This window comes from Malaclemys terrapin, chromosome 1, assembly GCF_027887155.1.
Source record: "Malaclemys terrapin pileata isolate rMalTer1 chromosome 1, rMalTer1.hap1, whole genome shotgun sequence".
Classification (NCBI taxonomy): domain Eukaryota; kingdom Metazoa; phylum Chordata; order Testudines; family Emydidae; genus Malaclemys; species Malaclemys terrapin.
Genome location: NC_071505.1, coordinates 139,129,016 through 139,153,896, shown reverse-complemented (window position 1 = coordinate 139,153,896; position 24,881 = coordinate 139,129,016). Strand labels below are relative to the sequence as shown.

General features: G+C 42.5%; 1 protein-coding gene across 1 annotated transcript in view; it reads left to right on the top strand.

Moving 5' to 3' along the window:
• Window positions 1-1,318: 1,318 nt before the first annotated feature.
• LOC128843699 (C-type lectin domain family 1 member A-like) overlaps window positions 1,319-24,881 on the top strand; it is a 29,061-nt gene continuing 5,498 nt past the window's right edge. Inside the window, exons 1-2 of the mRNA XM_054040741.1 lie at window positions 1,319-1,357; window positions 4,590-4,685. Coding sequence (XP_053896716.1) covers window positions 4,592-4,685 — 94 coding nt within the window. The 5' untranslated portion in view covers window positions 1,319-1,357; window positions 4,590-4,591. The remainder of the gene's footprint in view (window positions 1,358-4,589; window positions 4,686-24,881) is intronic.

Sequence of the window (24,881 nt, the reverse complement as noted above, 5' to 3'; positions counted from 1 at the left end):
GTTTTCTCTTCCCCTTTTAGACCAAAGCTGCCCTCTCCTCCACCCTGCTTTGCCTGGCCCCTGAAGCCTGCCTCTCAGCTGGGAGAGAAAGTGTGAAGCTGTTACAAATGATCCAACTTCAATAACTTCCCTGGGACACAGCAATGCAGTACAGACATTTCCTTCAGACACCTTTAAAGGTGTGGTGAGCTGTGTTCTTTTCCCCCCACCGGGACGAGACCCACTCCCAGGAAGAAGCTCTGGGATGCTTGCTACCCCAAAATGCTCACTGTCTTATAGGCAATTGAGGAAAGGACAGATACAAGACTACACAGATATTTTGAAACACCACTTAGGACCTAGTGTAGACTCAATTTAATACAGTTAAAACAGATTTTTGGTCAGATTTGGGTTGAGGGAGTGTTGCTACCTCTAAACCCCATCTGCTCTGGACCTCAAATAGCTAATCCAGTTATAAGGATGTTAAAATACATCTGCATTAGTGGTGTTTCAAATAGAGTTAACTGACATTTTTTAAAAACATATTTTTTCATGATTAAGACAAGGTCACTGAGGGGGAACCAATCCCACAAAGCCCAATGGGGTAATCCAAAATCCCCAAATAGTCAGCTCCCCTCCCCTGCAGCAACAGGGCCCAGATCTGCTCTGGTGGCTGCTGGGAGGACAGGTGGCTTTTTCCCTGGCTCTGATGGTTGCTGCTCTTACCTCTTCTGGAGGCTGTCTGCAGATTTATGTAGAAGTCACTGCATCAGTTACACTTGGCTCACACTTCCATCCTTTTCTTTGCAACCATAAGAATTAGGAAAATTCATATCTTCATGAATGCTTAGACTCTGATCCCAGCACAAAACTCTGGGAGCTGTGGTCCTGGGCATATTACATCTGTGCCTTAATTTGGCCTTCCCATGACTGTTTCTCTGAGGGGGAGTGAAGCCTGAAAAGCCAAGCAAAGCCCACAGGATAATATTTTGAACATCTATGCAATGTGCTGTGAGTTATGTGACATTTTCGTATCTCAAATGGGGAAAATTTGGTTTGTGGGTGAAGCCTGGAAGAGTATCACTAATTTTGTTTTTTAATTTGACTCCTGGTCATAATGATGCTTTAACCCCATGAAGATGAAAATCCTTTTGCTCTGAACACTTTGTGAGGGGGCAGCTCAATTCAAACCAGTTATGTGCAAACTTCCTGTGCAGTTGTAGCCGGAACACCACAGCAAATAATTTTTTCCTCCCTTGTTTTATGTTGACTCTCTACTAATACAATAGACAAACTCTCTCTCATATTTTTATGCCATACGAAGATATCGATACGTCTATTCCAGGACTCCAGCCAAGGATTTCTGACATCCACACAGGTATCATCACCAAATGTCTTAGTAGCTTTTGTTATTAGACTAGATAATTGAAGTAGGTTGGCTTTTAACTCTAAGTCTTCTCTTTTCTCTTATAAATTTAGTACAAGTGGTTATAAACATTACTATTGCATTAATCAGCATTAACATTAGCATTTAGTATGGGCTGTCTTTGCAGCATGTGAATTTGCATTTATGTTCCTTTTGCCTTCTGTAATGTATTTGGTTGTTTTAATATTAAACACCAAGGGTAAACATTTTCAAAAATGGCTAATAATGTAGGCACTTTTGAAAACTTTACATTGAAGCTATAAGATCTTTTCCAACCCAGGAAGGCAGTCTATGGAGCAGATCTTGAGTTTAGCAAAGCATTGTTTTCAAACATTCAAAAAATCCTATTTGAAAAATAAATTGAAGCTGGTTGAGAAATGATTCCAGTCCTACTGATTGAAAAATGGGTGAGGGTCCAAAACTAAAGTGTGATGACTCATGTCAGTGTATTAAATCAGGAGTAGGTATGATTTGGGTTGCTGTAGATAAGATTATACTGAACTGGATGATATTCTGAACCCTATAGAAGTCAGAGAAAAAAATACAAAAGGACCTGGAGAGGTTAGAAATAAGGGCAGGAAAAGGGGCAAGGTACTATTTTTATGCAACATAATCACACTCATGTTGCTTCTCTTAGCAGTTTTTTGAGAAGAACTCTGGTGGTCTCTGGCCCAGGAGTTTTTGGTATAGGGTGCCCACCTTAAATTGCTCTTATCATTTTGGTGGAGCCTGGGTTTGTTGACCTTCAGGGGATGGTGCAAGACTCATCTTTTTATTCTTGCATTTTCTGAGGATGTAATATGACACATTGCTTTCCCAGAGCTGGAGCTGGGATGATGATTTTGAGTTTTGCTCTCTATCATAGAATTGAGGGTGTTAGAAATTATGTAGTGAGGATCTGGCTATGGACAATACCAACTATAGGTAGCATATTTTAATTTTTGTTGGTAATAGGTTTGTACAGATACAATTGACTGGAACTTACTAAGCAATTCTATTCCAACTGGTGATACACAAGTAGAAATAGACCAGTTCCCTCTGTCTGAGCAATATTGGCTCTATGGGGCTAAAAGGAATTTTTAAAAAAATTCTAACTTATTTTTGACACTAAGCTAAGTCAGTAATTATGATCTGAGTATGCACAGAGTACATAACTGCTGGATAAGGGGGTATCAATTTTACATAGTTACTTTTTCAGAGTAGCATCTCACTTTAAGTTTTTCTGGAGTCTGTGCTCCCATATGTCACACATGCAGCGCTAGAAGAGTGCTCTGTGCTGGACACTCCCCAGGCTGCTGTGTGGAGTCCCAAACCACTGGACCAATGAGCTCTGAAGCTTCCTTGGCTATCAATAGAGTGCAGAAGTGTTTCCCCTGCTGGCTTCTCTGGCACATCTCGTGGGTATAGGCTGTCTGTTATCACTTCATGGAAATGCAGCCATATGGCCCAATTAACATAGGCTCCTAGGACCAGTGCTGACCTCCCCCCTTCCCCTCGACTCTCCTGTAGCTTAAACATATTCTCTCGCAGAACTCTAGCCTTCTGTAAAAATAACAAGGAGTCTGGTGGCACCTTAAAGACTAACAGATTTATTTGGGCATAAGCTTTCATGGGTAAAAACCTCACTTCTTCAGATGCATAGAAGAAGTGAGGTTTTTACCCACGAAAGCTTATGCCCAAATAAATCTGATAGTCTTTAAGGTGCCACCAGACTCCTTGTTGTTTTTGTAGATACAGACTAACGCGGCTACCCCTTGATACTTGACACCTTCTAGCCTTCTGGGCGTTCTGATTTACAGTTTTAACTCATCACAGACCCATCGGCTTCATAAGAGATTCTAAACACCATTACTCTTTACTTAGCTAGCAAGAGACATACACAGATCATGGCAAAATAATCATTTTGTCTACACATTTCCCTGCCTCAGGTTCCTCACCACTTGGGAGAGCAATTTGGGCAGAGCCCTCTGGGCTGTCCGGGATCTTTGTCGCCTGCACACAGTTTCTCTCCGGAATCGTGGATTCTTGCTCCCTCTCTCTCTCTCTCTGTTCCAGGCCACTGGACAGCTCTCTTTGTTTGACCTTGGCTGGTGCTGCAGGTAAACAGGACGCCTTGCTACAATAGCAGGCCCCTCTCTTGTTCTCTCCTGTCCAAAGCTTACTGTTCCTTCTCTGCTGTATGAGTCCCTCAAGTTTATATGTCTCACAACCAACACCTGATTCTTTTGTTCTGCTGCTGGGGATATCCCACTCTCCAATCCCAAACCCCTGCAAAGAAGTTTAAGCAAACTGGCTTTTCCCAGTCTTCAGCTATCCTATTTTTTTGTCTGGACCAGGTCTGTTCACTGCTTAATAGCCCTTAGTAACTGTCTCTTTCGAAGACAGACTTGTAGGCTCCATTTCCCTGTGTTGCCACCCATGGGAATTTCTAGCCAATGTGGAGGTAAAAAGAGAAAAGAGAGGGCAACCAGCACCATATTCAAAATTGCGTTTGCTGCTTGATAAACATACATACAGAGACCACAAAATCTCAGATAAAAGATGTACATTGACAGATTCCCAGACTGTCACACCACACTTTTCAAGTGGGATTTTAAAAGACATTTGGGAAAATTCACTTCAATTCACTTTGAATTCCAGTGGAAGCTGGATGCTTAACTCCATGAGGCCCCTTTGAAAACTTTGTCCTTCAAATATATTTTTTAAAGATTAAGTCAAAAACCTGACTTTCTAATGTTTGTTTTTATAAACCTTCAGTGTTAATGAGTTGATTTTTTGTCGTTTGTTTTGTTTTTAATTTCATTTTTAAATTACTAACATGTATTGACAGCTCCAGTTTGGGAAATTTTATTCTCTGGAAATATAAACAGAGGTCAGACATTAGAACAGCAATTCCCAAAGTTTTGAAAACTGAGTCTCCTTTCAACTATATTTCCACACTGTATTAGAAAAAGTGATAAGAAATTCACACTGGACTCATTGCTCTAGTATATGATTTCTTTTCATCACAAGAACCTTTGTTGGCTTTTCTAAAAGACAGCTCATTTGTGGCATAAAATAGGTACTGGTGCTCTTTGTTTGCTCTGATGGGAGTTTCATAGATATGTCATGTCAGTTATTCATCATATCCCATCATCTATCTCAATACACTTGAGTCTAAACTCTCTGTTCTATAACCCACTAGAAATGAGTGAGCAGGATGTGACCTATTCAGAGCTGAAATTTCATAGTCCTAATGAACAGCAAAGCAGACAGAGAGCTGAGAAAGCCAAGAATGAAGGTACTGTGCTTTTAAAGCTTCTAATTCTATATATGCTGGTGTTTTACTGTAAAGAATCAAACCTCTTCCTCCAATAACTAACTTTCTTCTAGTGTGTTTGTTAGAGGGCTGTCCCTTCACCCCCTCCCCTGGTTCTTGTCACGCAGACAGCAAGCAGCAAAAGACCAGAAGTCCGAAGTGCAGACAATGAAATGTTTATTGGGGTTAGTTACCAAGCAAGCATATTCTGAAGCCCTTCACACCAGTCGGGCTTATCTCTATACGCCAATAGAGTCTGTTCCCCAGTGTCCCCCTTCCCAACTCTGATGCCGGAGAGCGTTTACCCCGTGTCCCCCTTCCCAGCTCTGACAATGCAGAGCCATGCCTGTGTCCCTGTTCCCATTCTCTCCCCTCTTAGCAAACATGATTCCAATTTCCCTTCCTCCCCCCACTTCCTGATCGACCCCAGTTTATATAGTAATATTCTTAGCTATACCTTAACCAATCATTTTACTGAAATTTTACTAACCAATCTTAACATATTCTAACATAATTCTCTAACCAATTATATCCCACTATCCTCATTAACTTACACCTAGCAAAATTAATTATACAGCAGATAGAAACAATTAGAGAACCAGACAGATTAACAATAGAAAAGTGGGGGGCATAGAGATAAAACAATACAGAAATGAGGGTTTCATAATTGCAACCATTGATAAGTGATTTCTTTGCCAGACAGGATGCTATCAACTAAATTTTCTTTAACCATCTTAAGATTTGTTTCTTTATCTGGTGGTGATGGACATAGAATCATAGAATCATAGAATATCAGAGTTGGAAGGGACCTCAAGAGGTCATCTAGTCCAACCCCCTGCTCAAAGCAGGACCAATTCCCAGCTAAATTATCCCAGCCAGGGCTTTGTCAAGCCGGGCCTTAAAAACCTCCAAGGAAGGAGACTCCACCACCTCCCTAGGTAACGCATTCCAGTGTTTCACCACCCTCCTAGTGAAATAGTTTTTCCTGATATCCAATCTGGACCTCCCCCACTGCAACTTGAGACCATTGCTCCTTGTTCTGTCATCTGCCACCACTGAGAACAGCCGAGCTCCATCCTCTTTGGAACCCCCCTTCAGGTAGTTGAAGGCTGCTATCAAATCCCCCCTCATTCTTCTCTTCTGGAGACTAAACAATCCCAGTTCTCTCAGCCTCTCTTCATAAGTCATGTGCTCCAGACCCCTAATCATTTTTGTTGCCCTCCGCTGGACTCTTTCCAATTTTTCCACATCCTTCTTGTAGTGTGGGGACCAAAACTGGACACAGTATTCCAGATGAGGCCTCACCAATGTCGAATAAAGGGGAACGATCATGTTCCTCGATCTGCTGGCAATGCCCCTACTTATACAACCCAAAATGCTGTTAGCCTTCTTGGCAACAAGAGCACACTGTTGACTCATATCCAGCTTCTCGTCCACTGTGACCCCTAGGTCCTTTTCAGCAGAACTGCTACCTAGCCATTCGGTCCCTAGTCTGTAGCAGTGCATGGGATTCTTCCGTCCTAAGTGCAGGACTCTGCACTTGTCCTTGTTGAACCTCATCAGGTTTTTTTCTGCCCAATCCTCTAATTTGTCTAGGTCCCTCTGTATCCGATCCCTACCCTCTAGTGTATCTACCACGCCTCCTAGTTTAGTGTCATCTGCAAACTTGCTGAGAGTGCAGTCCACACCATCCTCCAGATCATTAATAAAGACATTAAACAAAACCGTCCCCAGGACCGACCCCTGGGGCACTCCGCTCGAAACCGGCTGCCAACTATACATGGAGCCATTGATCACTACCTGTAGAGCCCGACGATCTAGCCAGCTTTCTATCCACCTTACAGTCCATTCATCCAGCCCATACTTCTTTAACTTGGTGGCAAGAATACTGTGGGAAACAGTATCAAAAGCTTTGCTAAAGTCAAGAAATAAGACATCCACTGCTTTCCCCTCATCCACAGAGCCAGTTATCTCATCATAGAAGGCAATTAGGTTAGTCAGGCACGACTTCCCCTTGGTGAATCCATGCTGACTGTTCCTGATCACTTTCCTGTCCTCTAAATGTTTCATAATTGATTCCTTGAGGACCTGCTCCATGATTTTTCCAGGGACTGAGGTGAGGCTGACTGGCCTGTAGTTCCCCGGATCCTCCTTCTTCCCTTTTTTAAAGATGGGCACTACATTAGCCTTTTTCCAGTCATCTGGGACCTCCCCCGATCGCCATGAGTTTTCAAAAATAATGGCTAATGGCTCTGCAATCTCACCCGCCAACTCCTTTAGCACCCTTGGATGCAGCGCATCCGGCCCCATGGACTTGTGCACGTCCAGTTTTTCTAAAAATCCCGAACCACTTCTTTCTCCGCAGAGGGCTGGTCACCTTCTCCCCGTACTGTGCTGCCCAGTGCAGCAGTCTGGGAGCTGACCTGGTTCGTGAAGACAGAGGCAAAAAAATCATTGAGTACATTAGCTTTTTCCACATCCTCGGTCACTAGGTTGCCTCCCTCATTCAGTAAGGGGCCCACACTTTCCTTGACTTTCTTCTTGTTGCTAACATACCTGAAGAAATCCTTTTTGTTACTCTTAACATCTCTTGCTAGCTGCAAATCCAAGTGTGATTTGGCCTTCCTGATTTCACTCCTGCATGCCTGAGCAATATTTTTATACTCCTCCCTGGTCATTTGTCCAATCTTCCACTCCTTATAAGCCTCTTTTTTGCGTTTAAGATCAGCAAGGATTTCACTGTTTAGCCAAGTTGATCGCGTGCCATATTTACTATTCTTTCTACATATCGGGATGGTTTGTTCCTGCAACCTCAATAAGGATTCTTTAAAATACAGCCAGATCTCCTGGACCCCTTTGCCCTTCATTTTATTCTCCCAGGGGATCCTGCCCATCTGTTCCCTGAGGGAGTCAAAGTCTGCTTTTCTGAAGTCCAGAGTACGTATTCTGCTGCTCTCCTTTCTTCCTCGTGTCAGGATCCTGAACTCCTGGTCACTGCCTCCCAGGTTCCCATCCACTTTTGCTTCCCCCAGCAGTTTCTTGAGCTGTGAGTCGCTGTGAATGGCCAGCTGAAAGTGGCATGGGGAAATCCGACGCTTCTTGCTGCGTGCAGAGACTTCCCCAGCAATTCGTGAGCTGAGACCAGTTAAAAAACAGCAACTGGAGAGAACCACTCACATCAGGCCAAATCCATTGTGTGATGTTGCACTCTCTATGATTTTATGAAAATATGCTAATGAGTTACATAATATTTAACTGGAATATGCTTCATGCAAACGGTCTCTTGTAAGGTATCATTACAAAGCTTATAATCTACTGAGTGTGGTCATCCTATTTGTATAAATGTACCACTCATGTATCTGAAACTAGAAATCTGAAATAGAACTCTGAGGGCCTATTGTAATGATGCAAAGTGTGGGCCATTCATGGTGGTTTGGAATCTTGATGACTCCCATTAACCAGGACAATCGTCTGCAGATGGCTCTCTTTTACTTGTAAGTCTCCCTGTATACCTGTGTGCTGGCAAGTGGGTAATGTTTTCCCTTTAAAAAGGTGATCAAAGTTTATGTGAACCCCTCCAGGTATTTACTAATTTCAGAAAGCCTGATTCTAGTATCACTTATACTGTATAAATCTGATATTACTCTAAACGAGTCCATGGTTTTATAATGGGGGAACTAAAAAATAACAAAACCAAACCAAAGAAAACCAAAAGAAGAAAACCAAAAGAAAAACCAGGCCCATAGGCTTTATCCTTCATGTGTAATGGATTAAGTTTTTCTGTCATGAGTTTGTTCTTTTTTCTGTTTTCACAAAACATGCAATCCACATCAACTTCACTATGGGAAAAATGTTCCTCATCTTCAATCTACTGGGGAAATGCCTGAAAAAAAACACAGAAATCACCTCCCAGAATCCACCCGATGTAGACATTTATGCTCCACCACGTCCTTTGGTCTATAAGGTGCCACAGGACTCTTTGTCGCTTTTTACAGATCCAGACTAACACGCCTACCCCTCTGAAACTTGACACCATTTAGACAATTTCTAATGTAAATTTCTTAATGAAATGATTGAGTTCTATCTTTCTAGGCTTTTATACCATATTATCAATGTAGCTACCTGACCAACGGAATGATCCCTTAAAATTGTAGGCTAGTAAAAGAGGAAGTTAATTCACAAAAGAAGACCAGGCATTTTAACTGCTTTTATTAGACCATACTGATGCATTTGCAAAGAGCCTTGCAATCAAGTGAATGTCATTTCTCCCAAATCTGGGGTGGCAGTCTCCCCTTTGCTCTGTTCTCACTTAAGAGAGACAGGAGCAGGGGCAATCCTTCTCTTGATGGCTCTCCTGCCATTCCTCTTCTTGGAAGGTAAAACCACAGGCTGATTTAAGTGCAGGACTCCGCCCTGAGAGATGGTGACACCTCCCAGCAGTTTCTTGAGCTCTGAGTCGCTGTGAATGGCCAGCTGCAAGTGGTGTGGGAAAATCCGACGCTTCTTGCTGCGTCCAGCGACTTCCCCAGCAATATCTACAATCTCATGAGTCACTTATTGAAGCACCGCGGCCATATATACTGGGGCTCCAGCTCCAATACGGTCTGCAAATTGTCCTTTGCGGAGCAATCTGTCTATGCGACTGACAGAGAACTGCAGACCAACCCGGGAAGAACGGGTGATTTTGGCCTTAGGGTCTTTTGCGGTTGAGGTCTCACCAGAGTGCTCAGACTCAGACTCAGACTCAGCCTCAGTCTCAGACATGTTGCAGACTTCTAGTGTTCCAGCAACACTTGGCTTGACTTTCTTGGTTTTCTTTTGTTTTCTTTGCTTGGTTTACCTGAGTCTTTCCTGAGGAATTGGCCTGCCTAGCTTTTTTCTTGACTTGCTTGGCTTCAGTGGATGTTTCCTTGCTTGGCTCCACTTGCCTGTGTCTTTCTTTGCTTGGCTTGCCTGACTCTCTTTCCTTGTATTCCTGGCTCTGTTCACTTGGTTTTCTCGCTCTTATTTTGCCTTCTTTGATTTCTTCCTGGTCAGGCCTGATTATGAGTGGCCTGACAAAGTGTGGCTTGGCTAAGCCACCTCTTGAAATCAGCAGAGTAGTATGCTGACCCTGTCTGAGCCTGCAGCCTTTTATAACCTCAGTGCAGACAGAGAAAACATCCTTTCTGATTGGTTGTCTGAGAACCAATGGGCAGCTACTTCATTTGTTACCCAAGCCGGAGGGGATATGTCATCCTTTTATGACATCATTCCCATTCATTCACCCACCGTTTGTGTGGGATTTTTAGTCAGTGATATCTGCTCTTAGCAAAACTCCTCCTGTAACGGCATGAAATAGGCTTTGGTTACATTTTGAAAATGAGATGCCTTAAATTAGGCACCTAAATAACTTATAAGTGGCCTGATTTGAAGAGGAGCTGAGCACCCACCGCTCCTGTTGATTTCACTAGGAGTTTTGAGTGCTCAGCACCTATGGCAATCAGGTCACTTTTAGTTAGTTGCTTAAATTTGGGTTTAGGGGCTGAAATTCAGGCATCCTAAAGTTTGAAAATATTGGGCAGTTTCTCTGGAGCCCTTAACTTGGTGATGCTTCCCGTCTCTTAGAGAACCCTCATGGCACCCAAGCCCATGGTAAGGGTTCTTTGCCATTCCAGAAACCCGAGTGTTCACCATTAGTCACTCTCAGGTTTGATTAGCTGCTTCTCTTGTTCGTGAGCTATTTTCTGAGACCGGTTTAAAAACAGCATCTGGAGAGAATCCCTCACATCAGGCCAAATCCATTGTGTGATGTTGCACTCTATCTGATTTTATGAAAATATGCTAATGAGTTAAATATAATGTAACTGGAATATGCTTCAAGCAAAGGTCTCTTGTAAGGTATCATTACAAAGCTTATAATCTACTGAGTGTGCTCATCCTATTTGTATAAATGTACCACTCATGTATCTGAAACTAGAAATATGAAATAGAACTCTGAGGGCCTATTGTAATGATGCAAAGTGTGGGCCATTCATGGTGGTTTGGAATCTTGATGACTCCCATTAACCAGGACAATCGTCTGCAGATGGCTCTCTTTTACTTGTACGTCTCCCTGTATACCTGTGTGCTGGCAAGTGGGTAATGTTTTCCCTTTAAAAAGGTGATCAAAGTTTATGTGAACCCCTCCAGGTATTTACTAATTTCAGAAAGCCTGATTCTAGTATCACTTATACTGTATAAATCTGATATTACTCTACACGAGTCCATGGTTTTATAATGGGGGGACTAAAAAATAACAAAACAAATCAAAAGAAAACCAAAAGAACAAAACCGAAAGAAAAACCAGGCCCATAGGCTTTATCCTTCATGTGTAATGGATTAAGTTTTTCTGTCATGAGTTTGTTCTTTTTTCTGTTTTCAGAAAACATGCAATCCACATCAACTTCACTATGGGAAAAATGTTCCTCATCTTCAATCTAGTGGGGAAATGCCTGAAAAAAACACAGAAATCACCTCCCAGAATCCACCCGATGTAGACATTTATGCTCCACTACGTCTGTTGGTCTATAAGGTGCCACAGGACTCTTTGTCGCTTTTTACAGATCCAGACTAACACGCCTACCCCTCTGATACTTGACACCATTTAGCCAATTTCTGATGTAAATTTCTTAATGAAATGATTGAGTTCTATCTTTCTAGGCTTTTATACCATATTATCAATGCAGCTACTTGACCAACAGAATGATCCCTTAAAATTGTAGGCTAGTAAAAGAGGAAATTAATTCACAAAAGAAGACCAGGCATTTTAACTGCTTTTATTAGACCATACTGATGCATTTGAAAAGAGCCTTGCAATCAAGTGACTGTCATTTCTCCCAAATCTGGGGTGGCAGTCTCCCCTTTGCTCTGTTCTCACTTAAGAGGGACAGGAGCAGGGGCAATCCTTCTCTTGATGGCTCTCCTGAAATTCCTCTTCTTGGAAGGTAAAACCACAGGCTGATTTAAGTGCAGGACTCTGCCCTGAGAGATGGTGACACCTCCCAGCAGTTTCTTGAGCTCTGAGTCGCTGTGAATGGCCAGCTGCAAGTGGTGTGGGGAAATCCGACGCTTCTTGCTGCGTGCAGCGACTTCCCCAGCAATATCCACAATCTCATGAGTCACTTATTGAAGCACCGCGGCCATATATACTGGGGCTCCAGCTCCAATCCGGTCTGCAAATTGTCCTTTGCGGAGCAATCTGTCTATGCGACTGACAGAGAACTGCAGCCCAGCCCGGGAAGAACGGGTGATTTTGGCCTTAGGGTCTTTTGCGGTTGAGGTCTCACCAGAGTGCTCAGACTCAGACTCAGACTCAGCCTCAGTCTCAGACATGTTGCAGACTTCTCGTGTTCCAGCAACACTTGGCTTGACTTTCTTGGCTTTCTTTTGTTTTCTCTGCTTGGTTTACCTGAGTCTTTCCTGAGGAATTGGCCTGCCTAGCTTTTTTCTTGACTTGCTTGGCTTCAGTGCATGTTTCCTTGCTTGGCTCCACTTGCCTGTGTCTTTCTTTGCTTGGCTTGTCTGACTCTCTTTCCTTCTGTTCCTGGCTCTGTTCACTTGGTTTTCTCGCTCTTATTTTGCCTTCTTTGATTTCTTCCTGGTCAGGCCTGATTATGACTGGCCTGACAAAGTGTGGCTTGGCTAAGCCACCTCTTGAAATCACCAGAGTAGTATGCTGACCCTGTCTGAGCCTGCAGCCTTTTATAACCTCAGTGCAGACAGAGAAAACATCCTTTCTGATTGGTTGTCTGAGAACCAATGGGCAGCTACTTCATTTGTTACCCAAGCCGCAGGGGATATGTCATCCTTTTATGACATCATTCCCATTCATTCACCCACCATTTGTGTGGGATTTTTAGTCAGTGATATCTGCTCTTAGCAAAACTCATCCTGTAACGGCATGAAATAGGCTTTGGTTACATTTTGAAAATGAGATGCCTTAAATTAGGCACCTAAATAACTTATAAATGGCCTGATTTGAAGAGGAGTTGAGCACCCACAGCTCCTGTTGATTTCACTAGTAGTTTCGAGTGCTCAGCACCTATGGCAATCAGGTCACTTTTAGTTAGTTGCTTAAAAGTGGGTTTAGGGGCTGAAATTCAGGCATCCTAAAGTTTGAAAATATTGGGCAGTTTCTCTGGAGCCCTTAACTTGGTGATGCTTCCCGTCTCTTAGAGAACCCTCCTGGCACCCAAGCCCATGGTAAGGGTTCTTTGCCATGCCAGAAACCCGAGTGTTCACCATTTGTCAATCTCAGGTTTGATTAGCCGCTTCTCTTGTTCGTGAGCTATTTTCTGAGACCGGGGTTTAAAAGCAGCATCTGGAGAGAACCCCTCACATCAGGCCAAATCCATTGTATGATGTTGCACTCTCTATGATTTTATGAAAATATGCTAATGAGTTACATAATATTTAACTGGAATATGCTTCATGAAAACGGTCTCTTGTAAGGTATCATTACAAAGCTTATAATCTACTGAGTGTGGTCATCCTATTTGTATAAATGTACCACTCATGTATCTGAAACTAGAAATATGAAATAGAACTCTGAGGGCCTATTGTAATTATGCAAAGTGTGGGCCATTCATGGTGGTTTGGAATCTTGATGACTCCCATTAACCAGGACAATCGTCTGCAGATGGCTCTCTTTTACTTGTAAGTCTCCCTGTATACCTGTGTGCTGGCAAGTGGGTAATGTTTTCCCTTTAAAAAGGTGATCAAAGTTTATGTGAACCCCTCCAGGTATTTACTAATTTCAGAAAGCCTGATTCTAATATCACTTATACTGTATAAATCTGATATTACTCTAAACGAGTCCATGGTTTTATAATGGGGGAACTAAAAAATAACAAAACTAAACAAAAGAAAACCAAAAGAACAAAACCAAAAGAAAAACCAGGCCCATAGGCTTTATCCTTCATGTGTAATGGATTAAGTTTTTCTGTCATGAGTTTGTTCTTTTTTCTGTTTTCACAAAACATGCAATCCACATCAACTTCACTATGGGAAAAATGTTCCTCATCTTCAATCTACTGGGGAAGTGCCTGAAAAAAAAACAGAAATCACCTCCCAGAATCCACCCGATGTAGACATTTATGCTCCGCTACGTCCTTTGGTCTATAAGGTGCCACAGGACTCTTTGTCGCTTTTTACAGATCCAGACTAACACGCCTACCCCTCTGATACTTGACACCATTTAGACAATTTCTGATGTAAATTTCTTAATGAAATGATTGAGTTCTATCTTTCTAGGCTTTTATACCATATTATCAATGTAGCTACCTGACCAACGGAATGATCCCTTAAAATTGTAGGCTAGTAAAAGAGGAAGTTAATTCACAAAAGAAGACCAGGCATTTTAACTGCTTTTATTAGACCATACTGATGCATTTGAAAAGAGCCTTGCAATCAAGTGAATGTCATTTCTCCCAAATCTGGCATGGCAGTCTCCCCTTTGCTCTGTTCTCACTTAAGAGGGACAGGAGCAGGGGCAATCCTTCTCTTGATGGCTCTCCTGAAATTCCTCTTCTTGCAAGGTAAAACCACAGGCTGATTTAAGTGCAGGACTCCGCCCTGAGAGATGGTGACACCTCCCAGCAGTTTCTTGAGCTCTGAGTCGCTGTGAATGGCCAGCTGCAAGTGGTGTGGGGAAATCCGACGCTTCTTGCTGCGTGCAGCGACTTCCCCAGCAATATCCACAATCTCATGAGTCACTTATTGAAGCACCGCGGCCATATATACTGGGTCTGCACATTGTCCTTTGCGGAGCAATCTGTCTATGCGACTGACAGAGAACTGCAGCCCAGCCCGGGAAGAACGGGTGATTTTGGCCTTAGGGTCTTTTGCGGTTGAGGTCTCACCAGAGTGCTCAGACTCAGCCTCAGACTCAGCCTCAGTCTCAGACATGTTGCAGACTTCTAGTGTTCCAGCAACACTTGGCTTGACTTTCTTGGCTTTCTTTTGTTTTCTCTGCTTGGTTTACCTGAGTCTTTCCTGAGGAATTGGCCTGCCTAGCTTTTTTCTTGACTTGCTTGGCTTCAGTGGATGTTTCCTTGCTTGGCTCCACTTGCCTGTGTCTTTCTTTGCTTGGCTTGCCTGACTCTCTTTCCTCTGTTCCTGGCTCTCTTCACTTGGTTTTCTCACTCTTATTTTGCCTTCTTTGATTTCTTCCTGGTCTGGCCTGATTATGACTGGCCTGACAAAGTGTGGCTTGGCTAAGCCACCTCTTGAAATCACCAGAGTAGTATGCTGACCCTGTCTGAGCCTGCAGCCTTTTATAACCTCAGTGCAGACAGAGAAAACATCCTTTCTGATTGGTTGTCTGAGAACCAATGGGCAGCTACTTCATTTGTTACCCAAGCCGCAGGGGATATGTCATCCTTTTATGACATCATTCCCATTCATTCACCCACAGATTGTTTGGGATTTTTAATCAGTGATATCTGTTCTTCGCAAAACTCATCCTGTAACGGCATGAAATAGGCTTTGGTTACATTTTGAAAATGAGATGCCTTAAATTAGGCATCTACATAACTTATAAGTGGCCTGATTTGAAGAGGAGCTGAGCACCCACAGCTCCTGTTGATTTCACTAGGAGTTTTGAGTGCTCAGCACCTATGGCAATCAGGTCACTTTTAGTTAGTTGCTTAAAAGTGGGTTTAGGGGCTGAAATTCAGGCATCCTAAAGTTTGAAAATATTGGGCAGTATCTCTGGAGCCCTTAACTTGGTGATGCTTCCCGTCTCTTAGAGAACCCTCATGGCACCCAAGCCCATGGTAAGGGTTCTTTGCCATGCCAGAAACCCGAGTGTTCACCATTTGTCACTCTCAGGTTTGATTAGCCGCTTCTCTTGTTCGTGAGCTATTTTCTGAGACCGGGGTTTAAAAGCAGCATCTGGAGAGAACCCCTCACATCAGGCCAAATCCATTGTATGATGTTGCACTCTCTATGATTTTATGAAAATATGCTAATGAGTTACATAATATTTAACTGGAATATGCTTCATGCAAACGGTCTCTTGTAAGGTATCATTACAAAGCTTATAATCTACTGAGTGTGCTCATCCTATTTGTATAAATGTACCACTCATGTATCTGAAACTAGAAATCTGAAATAGAACTCTGAGGGCCTATTGTAATTATGCAAAGTGTGGGCCATTCATGGTGGTTTGGAATCTTGATGACTCCCATTAACCAGGACAATCGTCTGCAGATGGCTCTCTTTTACTTGTAAGTCTCCCTGTATACCTGTGTGCTGGCAAGTGGGTAATGTTTTCCCTTTAAAAAGGTGATCAAAGTTTATGTGAACCCCTCCAGGTATTTACTAATTTCAGAAAGCCTGATTCTAATATCACTTATACTGTATAAATCTGATATTACTCTAAACGAGTCCAGGGTTTTATAATGGGGGAACTAAAAAATAACAAAACCAAACCAAAGAAAACCAAAAGAACAAAACCAAAAGAAAAACCAGGCCCATAGGCTTTATCCTTCATGTGTAATGGATTAAGTTTTTCTGTCATGAGTTTGTTCTTTTTTCTGTTTTCACAAAACATGCAATCCACATCCACTTCACTATGGGAAAAATGTTCCTCATCTTCAATCTACTGGGGAAGTGCCTGAAAAAAAACACAGAAATCACCTCCCAGAATCCACCCGATGTAGACATTTATGCTCCACTACGTCCTTTGGTCTATAAGGTACCACAGGACTCTTTGTCGCTTTTTACAGATCCAGACTAACACGCCTACCCCTCTGATACTTGACACCATTTAGCCAATTTCTGATGTAAATTTCTTAATGAAATGATTGAGTTCTATCTTTCTAGGCTTTTATACCATATTATCAATGCAGCTACCTGAGCAACGGAATGATCCCTTAAAATTGTAGTCTAGTAAAAGAGGAAATTAATTCACAAAAGAAGACCAGGCATTTTAACTGCTTTTATTAGACCATACTGATGCATTTGAAAAGAGCCTTGCAATCAAGTGACTGTCATTTCTCCCAAATCTGGGGTGGCAGTCTCCCCTTTGCTCTGTTCTCACTTAAGAGGGACAGGAGCAGGGGCAATCCTTCTCTTGATGGCTCTCCTGAAATTCCTCTTCTTGGAAGGTAAAACCACAGGCTGATTTAAGTGCAGGACTCCGCCCTGAGAGATGGGGACACCTCCCAGCAGTTTCTTGAGCTCTGAGTCGCTGTGAATGGCCAGCTGCAAGTGGTGTGGGGAAATCCGACGCTTCTTGCTGCGTGCAGCGACTTCCCCAGCAATATCCACAATCTCATGAGTCACTTATTGAAGCACCGCGGCCATATATACTGGGGCTCCAGCTCCAATACGGTCTGCAAATTGTCCTTTGCGGAGCAATCTGTCTATGCGACTGACAGAGAACTGCAGCCCAGCCCGGGAAGAACGGGTGATTTTGGCCTTAGGGTCTTTTGCTGTTGAGGGCTCACCAGAGTGCTCAGACTCAGACTCAGACTCAGACTCAGACTCAGACTCAGTCTCAGACATGTTGCAGACTTCTAGTGTTCCAGCAACACTTGGCTTGACTTTCTTGGCTTTCTTTTGTTTTCTCTGCTTGGTTTACCTGCGTCTTTCCTGAGGAATTGGCCTGCCTAGCTTTTTTCTTGACTTGCTTGGCTTCAGTGGATGTTTCCTTGCTTGGCTCCACTTGCCTGTGTCTTTCTTTGCTTAACTTTCCTGACTCTCTTTCCTTCTGTTCCTGGCTCTGTTCACTTGGTTTTCTCGCTCTTATTTTGCCTTCTTTGATTTCTTCCTGGTCTGGCCTGATTATGACTGGCCTGACAAAGTGTGGCTTGGCTAAGCCACCTCTTGAAATCACCAGAGTAGTATGCTGACCCTGTCTGAGCCTGCAGCCTTTTATAACCTCAGTGCAGACAGAGAAAACATCCTTTCTGATTGGTTGTCTGAGAACCAATGGGCAGCTACTTCATTTGTTACCCAAGCCGCAGGGGATATGTCATCCTTTTATGACATCATTCCCATTCATTCACCCACCGTTTGTGTGGGATTTTTAGTCAGTGATATCTGCTCTTAGCAAAACTCATCCTGTAACGGCCAGAAATAGGCTTTGGTTACATTTTGAAAATGAGATGCCTTAAATTAGGCACCTAAATAACTTATAAGTGGCCTGATTTGAAGAGGAGCTGAGCACCCACAGCTCCTGTTGATTTCACTAGGAGTTTTGAGTGCTCAGCACCTATGGCAATCAGGTCACTTTTAGTTAGTTGCTTAAAAGTGGGTTTAGGGGCTGAAATTCAGGCATCCTAAAGTTTGAAAATATTGGGCAGTTTCTCTGGAGCCCTTAACTTGGTGATGCTTCCCGTCTCTTAGAGAACCCTCATGGCACCCAAGCCCATGGTAAGGGTTCTTTGCCATGCCAGAAACCCGAGTGTTCACCATTTGTCACTCTCAGGTTTGATTAGCCGCTTCTCCTGTTCGTGAGCTATTTTCTGAGACGGGGGTTTAAAAGCAGCATCTGGAGAGAACCCCTCACATCAGGCCAAATCGATTGGGTGATGTTGCACTCTCTATGATTTTATGAAAATATGCTAATGAGTTACATAATATTTAAGTGGAATATGCTTCATGGAAACGGTCTCTTGTAAGGTATCATTACAAAGCTTATAATCTACTGAGTGTGGTCATCCTATTTGTATAAATGTACCACTCATGTATCTGAAACTAGAAATCTGAAATAGAACTCTGAGGGCCTATTGTAATTATGCAAAGTGTGGGCCATTCATGGTGGTCTGGAATCTTGATGACTCCCATTAACCAGGACAATCGTCTGCAGATGGCTCTCTTTTACTTGTAAGTCTCCCTGTATACCTGTGTGCTGGCAAGTGGGTAATGTTTTCCCTTTAAAAAGGTGATCAAAGTTTATGTGAACCCCTCCAGGTATTTACTAATTTCAGAAAGCCTGATTCTAATATCACTTATACTGTATAAATCTGATATTACTCTACACGAGTCCATGGTTTTATAATGGGGGAACTAAAAAATAACAAAACCAAACCAAAGAAAACCAAAAGAACAAAACCAAAAGAAAAACCAGGCCCATAGGCTTTATCCTTCATGTGTAATGGATTAAGTTTTTCTGTCATGAGTTTGTTCTTTTTTCTGTTTTCACAAAACATGCAATCCACATCAACTTCACTATGGGAAAAATGTTCCTCATCTTCAATCTACTGGGGAAGTGCCTGAAAAAAAACACAGAAATCACCTCCCAGAATCCACCCGATGTAGACATTTATGCTCCGCTACGTCCTTTGGTCTATAAGGTGCCACAGGACTCTTTGTCGCTTTTTACAGATCCAGACTAACACGCCTACCCCTCTGATACTTGACACCATTTAGCCAATTTCTGATGTAAATTTCTTAATGAAATGATTGAGTTCTATCTTTCTAGGCTTTTATACCATATTATCAATGTAGCTACCTGACCAACGGAATGATCCCTTAAAATTGTAGGCTAGTAAAAGAGAAAGTTAATTCACAAAAGAAGACCAGGCATTTTAACTGCTTTTATTAGACCATACTGATGCATTTGAAAAGAGCCTTGCAATCAAGTGAATGTCATTTCTCCCAAATCTGGGGTGGCAGTCTCCCCTTTGCTCTGTTCTCACTTAAGAGGGACAGGAGCAGGGGCAATCCTTCTCTTGATGGCTCTCCTGCCATTCCTCTTCTTGGAAGGTAAAACCACAGGCTGATTTAAGTGCAGGACTCCGCCCTGAGAGATGGTGACACCTCCCAGCAGTTTCTTGAGCTCTGAGTCGCTGTGAATGGCCAGCTGCAAGTGGTGTGGGGAAATCCGACGCTTCTTGCTGCGTGCAGCGACTTCCCCAGCAATATCCACAATCTCATGAGTCACTTATTGAAGCACCGCGGCCATATATACTGGGGCTCCAGCTTCAATACGGTCTGCACATTGTCCTTTGCGGAGCAATCTGTCTATGCGACTGACAGAGAACTGCAGCCCAGCCCGGGAAGAACGGGTGATTTTGGCCTTAGGGTCTTTTGCGGTTGAGGTCTCACCAGAGTGCTCAGACTCAGCCTCAGACTCAGCCTCAGTCTCAGACATGTTGCAGACTTCTAGTGTTCCAGCAACACTTGGCTTGACTTTCTTGGCTTTCTTTTGTTTTCTCTGCTTGGTTTACCTGAGTCTTTCCTGAGGAATTGGCCTGCCTAGCTTTTTTCTTGACTTGCTTGGCTTCAGTGGATGTTTCCTTGCTTGGCTCCACTTGCCTGTGTCTTTCTTTGCTTGGCTTGCCTGACTCTCTTTCCTTCTGTTCCTGGCTCTGTTCACTTGGTTTTCTCGCTCTTATTTTGCCTTCTTTGATTTCTTCCTGGTCTGGCCTGATTATGACTGGCCTGACAAAGTGTGGCTTGGCTAAGCCACCTCTTGAAATCACCAGAGTAGTATGCTGACCCTGTCTGAGCGTGCAGCCTTTTATAACCTCAGTGCAGACAGAGAAAACATCCTTTCTGATTGGTTGTCTGAGAACCAATGGGCAGCTACTTCATTTGTTACCCAAGCCGGAGGGGATATGTCATCCTTTTATGACATCATTCCCATTCATTCACCCACCGTTTGTGTGGGATTTTTAGTCAGTGATATCTGCTCTTAGCAAAACTCCTCCTGTAAGGGCATGAAATAGGCTTTGATTACATTTTGAAAATGAGATGCCTTAAATTAGGCACCTAAATAACTTATAAGTGGCCTGATTTGAAGAGGAGCTGAGCACCCACAGCTCCTGTTGATTTCACTAGGAGTTTTGAGTGCTCAGCACCTATGGCAATCAGGTCACTTTTAGTTAGTTGCTTAAAAGTGGGTTTAGGGGCTGAAATTCAGGCATCCTAAAGTTTGAAAATATTGGGCAGTTTCTCTGGAGCCCTTAACTTGGTGATGCTTCCCGTCTCTTAGAGAACCCTCATGGCACCCAAGCCCATGGTAAGGGTTCTTTGCCATGCCAGAAACCCGAGTGTTCACCATTTGTCACTCTCAGGTTTGATTAGCCGCTTCTCTTGTTCGTGAGCTATTTTCTGAGACCGGGGTTTAAAAGCAGCATCTGGAGAGAACCCCTCACATCAGGCCAAATCCATTGGGTGATGTTGCACTCTCTATGATTTTATGAAAATATGCTAATGAGTTACATAATATTTAACTGGAATATGCTTCATGCAAACGGTCTCTTGTAAGGTATCATTACAAAGCTTATAATCTACTCAGTGTGCTCATCCTATTTGTATAAATGTACCACTCATGTATCTGAAACTAGAAATATGAAATAGAACTCTGAGGGCCTATTGTAATGATGCAAAGTGTGGGCCATTCATGGTGGTTTGGAATCTTGATGACTCCCATTAACCAGGACAATCGTCTGCAGATGGCTCTCTTTTACTTGTAAGTCTCCCTGTATACCTGTGTGCTGGCAAGTGGGTAATGTTTTCCCTTTAAAAAGGTGATCAAAGTTTATGTGAACCCCTCCAGGTATTTACTAATTTCAGAAAGCCTGATTCTAGTATCACTTATACTGTATAAATCTGATATTACTCTAAACAAGTCCATGGTTTTATAATGGGGGAACTAAAAAATAACAAAACAAACAAAAAGAAAACCAAAAGGACAAAACCAAAAGAAAAACCAGGCCCATAGGCTTTATCCTTCATGTGTAATGGATTAAGTTTTTCTGTCATGAGTTTGTTCTTTTTTCTGTTTTCACAAAACATGCAATCCACATCAACTTCTCTATGGGAAAAATGTTCCTCATCTTCAATCTACTGGGGAAATGCCTGAAAAAAAACACAGAAATCACCTCCCAGAATCCACCCGATGTAGGCATTTATGCTCCGCTACGTCCTTTGGTCTATAAGGTGCCACAGGACTCTTTGTCGCTTTTTACAGATCCAGACTAATACGCCTACCCCTCTGATACTTGACACCATTTAGACAATTTCCTATGTAAATTTCTTAATGAAATGATTGAGTTCTATCTTTCTAGGCTTTTATACCATATTATCAATGCAGCTACCTGACCAACGGAATGATCCCTTAAAATTGTAGTCTAGTAAAAGAGGAAATTAATTCACAAAAGAAGACCAGGCATTTTAACTGCTTTTATTAGACCATACTGATGCATTTGAAAAGAGGCTTGCAATCAAGTGAATGTCATTTCTCCCAAATCTGGGGTGGCAGTCTCCCCTTTGCTCTGTTCTCACTTAAGAGGGACAGGAGCAGGGGCAATCCTTCTTTTGATGGCTCTCCTGCCATTCCTCTTCTTGGAAGGTAAAACCACAGGCTGATTTAAGTGCAGGACTCTGCCCTGAGAGATGGTGACACTAATTCTTCCCTGTTTGTGAGCAGCAGGTCAAGAAAAGCTCTGCCCCTAGTTGGTTCCTCCAGCACTTGCACCATGAAATTGTCCCCTACACTTTGCAAAAACTTCCTAGATTTTCTGTGCACCGCTGTGTTGCTCTCCCAGCTGATATCAGGGTGATTAAAGTCTCCCATGAGAACCAGGGCCTACGATCTAGCGACTTCTGCATATGCCAGAAGAAAGCCTTGTCCACCTCATCCCCCTGGTCTGGTGGTGCATAGCAGACTCCGACCACGATATCACCTTTGTTGCTCACACTTCTCAACTTTATCCAGAGACTCTCAAGTTTTTCTGCAGTTTTATACCTGAGCTCTGAGCAGTCATGCTCCTCTCTTACATACAATGTAACTCCCCCACCTTTTCTGCTCTGCCTGTCCTTCCTGAACAGTTTATATCCATCCATGACAGTACTCCAGTCATGTGAGTTATCCCACCAAATCTCTGTTATTCCAATCGCATCATAGTTCCCTGACTGTGCCAGGACTTCCAGTTCTCCCTGCTTGTTTCCCAGGCTTCTTGCATTTGTGTATAGGCACTTACGATAACTTGCTGATCGTCCTGCTTTCTCAGTATGAAGCAGGAGTCCTCCCCTCTTGCGCTCTCCTGCTTGTGCTTCCCATTTCCCCTCTTACCTCAGGCATCATACCATCCCCTGCATTAACTTAACTTAAATAACTCCTCTCCCTCCCTGGTATTTAGCCCTCTGATGTATTTATAGAGAGCAATCATATCTCCCCTCAACTTTATTTTGGTTAGGCTAAACAAGCCAAGCTTTTTGAGTTTCCTCTCATAAAGTAGGTTTTCTATTCCTCGGATCATCTCATTAACCCTTCTCCACACCTGTTCCAGTTTGAATTCATTTTTCATAAACATGGGAGACCAGAATTGCACATAGTATTCCAGATGAGGTCTCACCAGGTCTCCCTTGTATAATGGTACTAACACTTCCCTGTCTCTACTGGAAATACCTCGCCTAATGCATCCTAGCACTGCATTAGCTTTTATCATGGCTGCATCACACTGATGGCTCCTAGTCATCCTGTGACCAACCAATATAGCCATCTTCCTCTGTCGCTTCCAACTGATAAGTCCCCAATTTATAGCAAAAATTCTTGTTTTTAGTCCCTAAGTGTATGACCTTGCACTTTGTACTATTAAAATTTCATCCCATTTCTATTACTCCAATTTACAAGTCATCCAGATCTTGTATAATATTCCAGTCCTCCTTTGTATTGGCAATACTTCCCAACTTTGTGTCATCTGTAAATGTTATTAGCACACTCTCACTTTTTGTGAGAAGGTCATTAATAAAAATGTTAAATAAGATTGGTCCCAAAACCGAACGCAGAGAACTCCACTAGTAACCTCTCCGCAGCCTGACAGTTCATCTTTCACTATGACCCATTGTAGTTGCTCCTTTAACCAGATCCTTATCCACCTTTCAGTTCTCATATTAATCCCCATCTTCTCCAATTTAACTAATAATTTCCCATGTGGAACCATATCAAATGCAATGATTCTTTTCTATGGGAAGAGCAAACTAATCAAAGCTGATGTAATCAAATAATTTTATGGGACACTTGGTGGAGATTAAGCTAGAGACACACACTAACGGAAATGTTGTTAAACTATGACTACTTGGAAATTTGCACAAAATATTAATGCACAAAAGAATTTAACATGATGACATTGGAACAAGATAAACTCATCAATAAGGCCATATCTACACTAGAAATGGTTTGCCAGTATAGATATACCAGCAAACTGTGCTAAGTAGATGCAGCTTATACTGGCAAAAAGGTGATTTTGATGGTATAGCTTATAACGGGTCCCTGAGCAAATTAAGTTGTATTGGTAAAAACACTTTTTTACCAGTATAACTGTGTTTACACTAGGGTTTTAGTCAGTAAAATAATATTGCAAAAATCACACCCCAAGCTGACATTGCTAAACTGCCAAAAGTTTCTACTGTAGACCTGGCCTATGGAGAGAGAGAGAGAGTCACAAATTCAAGAGACAAAAAGGCTTTACTACAGAAAGACCTTCAAGCTCACCCCTCTCCACAGCACTAACTGGCAAAGTGCTACTTTGTTTATCTATACCATCAACACTATCATTTAACAGACAATTTGAAAACCATACCCTATAGATGACTCAGATGTAGAAGAAACCACATGTTCAGATATAATAACAAGCTTGCATCTTCATCTATTTCCTATGATTAGACTAGATCATTTCCCACCTCCCGTTCTACTCAGATGGGTTTCCTAATCCTTGATGTCTTTATTTGCCCACTCTGACTAAAACAAGGTTGTGGTTTCCTTTCAGCAGATTGTTGTGGTTCGCCGCTTGTAGAAGAGCTTATTTGTGAGAAGGACAATGCTGTGCAGATATTTCCCATGTCACAATTGTGCCCTCTCATCTGAATGGCCCCCTAACAATTTTTTTTTAGATGATGCTATTTAGTTTTGCAGAATCCCAGCTTTCATTTGTAAAAAGTCTGTCTATTATTATGCAAAAAGAAAAGGAGTACTTGTGGCACCTTAGAGACTAACAAATTTCTTAGAGCATAAGCTTTCGTGGACTACAGCCCACTTCTTTGGATGCATCTGAAGAAGTGGGCTGTAGTCCACGAAAGCTTATGCTCTAATAAATTTGTTAGTCTCTAAGGTGCCACAAGTACTCCTGTTCTTTTTGCGGATACAGACTAACACGGCTGCTACTCTGAAACCTGTCTATTATTATGGTTGCAAAGAAA